Source organism: Lactuca virosa, chromosome 8 (assembly GCF_052849685.1).
Source record: "Lactuca virosa cultivar CGN04683 chromosome 8, Lactuca_virosa_CGN04683_v6, whole genome shotgun sequence".
Classification (NCBI taxonomy): Eukaryota; Viridiplantae; Streptophyta; class Magnoliopsida; order Asterales; family Asteraceae; genus Lactuca; species Lactuca virosa.
The window spans coordinates 277,916,828-277,921,442 of NC_136433.1; the positions used below are offsets into that span (position 1 = coordinate 277,916,828).

At 34.0% G+C, this 4,615-nt stretch overlaps 1 protein-coding gene across 2 annotated transcripts; it reads left to right on the top strand.

Moving 5' to 3' along the window:
* Window positions 1-1,619: 1,619 nt before the first annotated feature.
* Window positions 1,620-4,368, top strand: LOC145129836 (uncharacterized). Of its 2 annotated transcripts, none has more exons than XM_079064646.1 (3): window positions 1,620-1,995; window positions 2,347-2,640; window positions 3,023-4,368. In XM_079064646.1, the coding sequence occupies exons 1-3, from the start codon at window positions 1,864-1,866 to the stop codon at window positions 4,028-4,030; spliced, it is 1,434 nt and encodes a 477-aa protein (XP_078920772.1). In that variant the 5' UTR covers window positions 1,620-1,863; the 3' UTR covers window positions 4,031-4,368. The 2 variants fall into 2 exon arrangements, with proteins under 2 accessions (XP_078920772.1, XP_078920773.1); XM_079064647.1 differs by having other exon boundaries at window positions 1,621-1,995; window positions 2,350-2,640.
* Window positions 4,369-4,615: the final 247 nt, after the last annotated feature.

The window sequence follows — 4,615 nt, forward strand, 5'->3', positions numbered from 1 at the left end:
CATGTTTATATAAACATTAAAAACCTTATTTTATTCGGAATTTTTTTTGAACAATCTATCTAATCTACTCATAAATTATTTCTTAATTCTACCTATACCTAGGACGATGCAACATTGTATAACTTAGCTACAAACCTTTTGGTTAATTCTACCTATATCTAGGAAGATACATGAACCGATCAATCTTAAAAAGATAGAGAGAGCAACATTGTATAACTTAGCTAGAAACATTTAGTTATTTTGATAACAAAGTGTCAATAGACTTTGACTCCTTTGGTACCAAAGTACCAAACTTTACATTGTTTCATTCTTAATACACGATGATGACGTAATAAACAAAGTAATTAAAATACTTTTCCAAAATAGCTTTGACTTTTAATTACTATCATTTGGTTTGCTGTTTCATTTTTCATAATATCTTTATATTTTTAATTATTTTTTAAAATAATTTATTTAAGCATCAAATTAATCATGTAATATTTAATAGGGGTTTTCTATAAATACCCCCTTCATTTTCCAATTCCACCCCCTTGATTTGATTTTTTGTCTTTTGTTGTTTTTTTTTGTTTTTTTCCTATTTTGTTTTTTTTGTTATTTTTAATTCTTTTTTAATTATTATTATTATTATTATTATTATTATTATTATTTTCGCACAAAATTTTAACATTCGGACGATATTATAAATTCAAACGGCTATATAAAATCGGTTTTTAAATATTTTTTTATATTTTTTAATTACGGACAAAAAAGTCGTTCAAATTTTATAATGTCGTGCGAATTTATAATGTTTACCGAATTTTAAAATGTCATCCGAAATTTAAAATGTTGTCCGAATTTTTTTTTATTATTAAAATAATAATAATAATAATAATGATAATAATAATAAAATATAAAATAAAAGGAAAAAAAATCAAAAACAAAAAGAAAAAAAAAAGAAAAAGAAAAAAATAATGTGAAATCAAAAGTAAAAAGTTGATTTGATTGATGTTAATGGGGTAAAATTAGTAAGGGTACTTATAGCACAACCTTAATAGGGGTTTTCTATAAAAAAAAAAAAAAAATTAGGACAAAAATGAAATCAATGTTCTTATTTTAGGACAAAAAAAATAGTATGAAAAGTATTATACATAAATTTTTTTTTTCTGTGTGATGTGGCAACAAAAGATGGTCGGTGTTATTAAATTGAAATACCACGTAAGCAACCATCAAGACCATTTATTTTTGACGAATTTTAACCAACAAGTTGTGCATTTCCATAAAAGATTTGATCTTGTGTTTGTTTAATCAATGATAAATAAATATTTTCAATATGCTAAAGGGTTTCAGTACTGACAGATATATGTCCATCAGTTTAAAATTAAAACTTTAAATTCTTTTAGACCAAAAAATATAATTTTAAATATATAAACTGTTTAAAAATTTATATTCGATATCATAAATATTCATAATATGTCACATGGAAAAGTTTTCGCAAAGTTTAAATAAGATTAAAAAAGAGAAAGTAAGGGTGTTGATTAGATGAATTATTAATTAATTTCAATTTCAATTCTTATCCAAGCTCTTACCCCAACATATTCTTCGGTTTACTTTTACATGAATTCACATTTTCCCCAAACAAAACAAAAGAAAAATCAAATCTTCAATCAATCAAAAACCCCATATATAAAACGTTCTCTATCTTAAGCACCACACCAAGATATATCACGAACCTTCCTGTTTACCCCCTTCTTGCCTACAATCGAAGGAACTCGCCCTTTATTATCTCATCTTTCTTTTCGATTATCATCAAACCCTAGTTGATTTAAGGGTTTTTCTGCTTTTGGGTAACTTGATTTTGGGTCTCAGTTGATCTTGTTTCGCTGGATGGCTTCTGGATCTTCAAAAGGGTTTGATTTTGCATCAGACGATATTCTTTGTTCATACGAAGATTACGCTAATCAAGAAGGTTCTAACGGAAATCACTCTGATTCCGCGATCGTCACTAATCCCGCTAAAGTATGCAACTCTAATTCTCTAAATCCATATCGCTTCTTGATGAATTGTTTAATTCACTTTTTAGGGTTTTCTTGATACATGGGTTTTTCGATTTGCTTTCTTATGAACAATCTATGCTTTCTTTGATTATAGTTATTGAATTTGGAAGGTATAACTTTCTAAGTAAGGATCGTATGATTTCGGTTGTTCGTTAAGTGAAATTATACTTCTTAATACTATGATTCTTGCAATATAAGTTTCGAAGATTGATGTATAGCTTAAAGTCTTGATTGTGGTAAAATTTGCAGATTATTGCTTTGTATCCATGATAGAAAATGAAAACGTTAATGGCTTAAAATCCAATTTTTTTAGCAGGAATTCCACAAAAGCAGAATGGCAAGAACATCGGTATTCCCTGGTTCTTCATACAGTCCACCTGATGATTCTGGCAACCAAGAAGTGCTTATTTCAGCTGTCGAGAGGTCTATGAAGAAACATACAGACAATCTTATGCGTTTTCTTGAGGGGCTTAGTTCACGTCTATCACAACTCGAGCTTTATTGCTACAATCTTGATAAATCAATTGGGGAAATGCGCTCTGATTTGACACGTGATCATGGTGAATCCGAAGTTAAGCTTAAGTTTCTCGAAAAACATCTTCAAGAGGTCAGTTTCAATCACAACAGTCTATACAGATGAAAACAGAACAGGTTTTACTGTATCTTTGATGCAACATCAAAAACAAATTGTACTATTATCGAGTGTAGTACAAGTTTTTCTGTCTTTGATGCAACATCAAAAACAAAATGTACTATTATCGAGTGTAGTACAAGTTTTACTGTCTTTGATGCAACATCAAAAACAAATTGTACTATTATCCAGTGTAGTACACATGACAAAACAAAATAGGTTTTACTGTTTTTGATATGACATCAAAAGCAAATTGTACTGTTATCCGGTGTAATACAGTCTAGACAAAACAAAACAGGTTTTACTGTATTTGACGAAACAAAACGTAACAATTTTTATGGTATGATTATTGATACAGGTACACAGATCGGTACAAATTTTGAGAGATAAACAAGAACTTGCGGATACCCAAAAGGAACTAGCGAAACTTCAACTTGCACACAAAGAATCATCATCAAGTCATAACTCACAACAAAATGAGGAACGATCTTCAACACCCGATACTAAAAAAACCGAAAATTTACCCGACCCACAAAGTCAACAATTAGCCCTAGCCCTACCCAGTCAGGTAGCTCCACCCCAACCTGCACCACAACCACAACCACAGGGCTATTATCTACCTCCAGCCCCCACTCCCACTCCCACGGCCCAATATATGCACCCTCAAGTACCACAACCACAGTCACAACCACAACCACAGTATCAGCCACAACAACAGTCACAGTTACAACCACAGCCACAGTATCAACCACAACCACAATGGGCCCAGGTACAGGTACAACCTGGGTCTGGGTCCAGACCGTCATCACCTCAAGTCTACCCGCAGTACCACAATGCTGGCCCCATTGAACCACTCCCGCAAAGTATGCCTTACACCGGTGGCCCTGGCGGTCCACCGCCCGGCTCTAGCCAAGCCATGACATACGCGTACGGTGGACCTGTCCAAACGCCGCCGCCGCCACCTCAGCCACAGCAACCACCGCAGCATCTGAAGCCCGCGTTCGGAGGAACGCCAGGCGACGGGTATGCCGCCGGTGGGCCGCCGCCGCCTGGCTACATGATGTATGATGGTGAACCGGGAAGGGTCCCACATCCTCAACAACAACATTCAAACCAAATTGGTCATTTCCCGCAACCCGGTTATTCTCAAAACCCGCAGCAAGTTATGCGTCCTACACAACGGTTTACACCAAATCATCCGTACAATGAAGTGGTGGAGAAGTTGGTAAGCATGGGGTATAGGGGTGACCATGTTATGAGTGTGATTCAGAGGTTGGATGAAACCGGGCAGACGGTTGATTTTAATGCGGTGCTTGACCGGTTGAACGGTCACTCCTCGGGCGGATCGAGAGGGTGGTCCGGGTAAAAAAAAAAACTGGGTGGATCCGGTTTGATCATTTGTGAATTCCATGACGTGTCACTTGTGTGTGTGTTTTGGGTTTAGGGTTTAAATTATCTATTTATGTTTTTGAATAAATTTCAATGTGATGGTTGTGGTGATATGCACATATGGACAGGGGGAGATATTTTTAGTTTGTAATCTCTCTGTCGCAGTATTTATGTTTGTGGTACGTTAATTTGCTATAGAGGATGCTAGTTACGTGTTTCGTGAGATGTCTCATTCTGTAACTTTTATGTATGTAAACTTTTAAAAGTTTAAGAATAAAAAAGTGATGGTCTTGTAGCTTAGACTGTTAAAATAAATTTATGACAAAAGCCACAAAAACATTAGGCATTAATAGATATAAAAATGAATTTGAGGTAAAATCTACAAATTATGCAAATTAAGGGCTTTTGTGACAATATTCATTAATAGGAAGTAGAGTGGGAGTTGTTTGTCCTTCCTTTTGAGTAAAATGGGGGACAAAAGCTAAACAAAGAATATGCGTTTGTACTTTATATTTTTAAAGGAAACCGTTTTGTTAAAGAAACAACTTAAATTATTAAGAGA

Bases quoted from the DNA above. Each gene is read 5' to 3' on its own strand.
- LOC145129836 (XM_079064646.1), top strand. From the start codon at position 1,864: ATGGCTTCTGGATCTTCAAAAGGGTTTGATTTTGCATCAGACGATATT. The intron at 1,996-2,346 runs GTATGCAACTCT...CAATTTTTTTAG, and splicing joins TCGTCACTAATCCCGCTAAA to CAGGAATTCCACAAAAGCAG. The intron at 2,641-3,022 runs GTCAGTTTCAAT...TTATTGATACAG, and splicing joins TCGAAAAACATCTTCAAGAG to GTACACAGATCGGTACAAAT.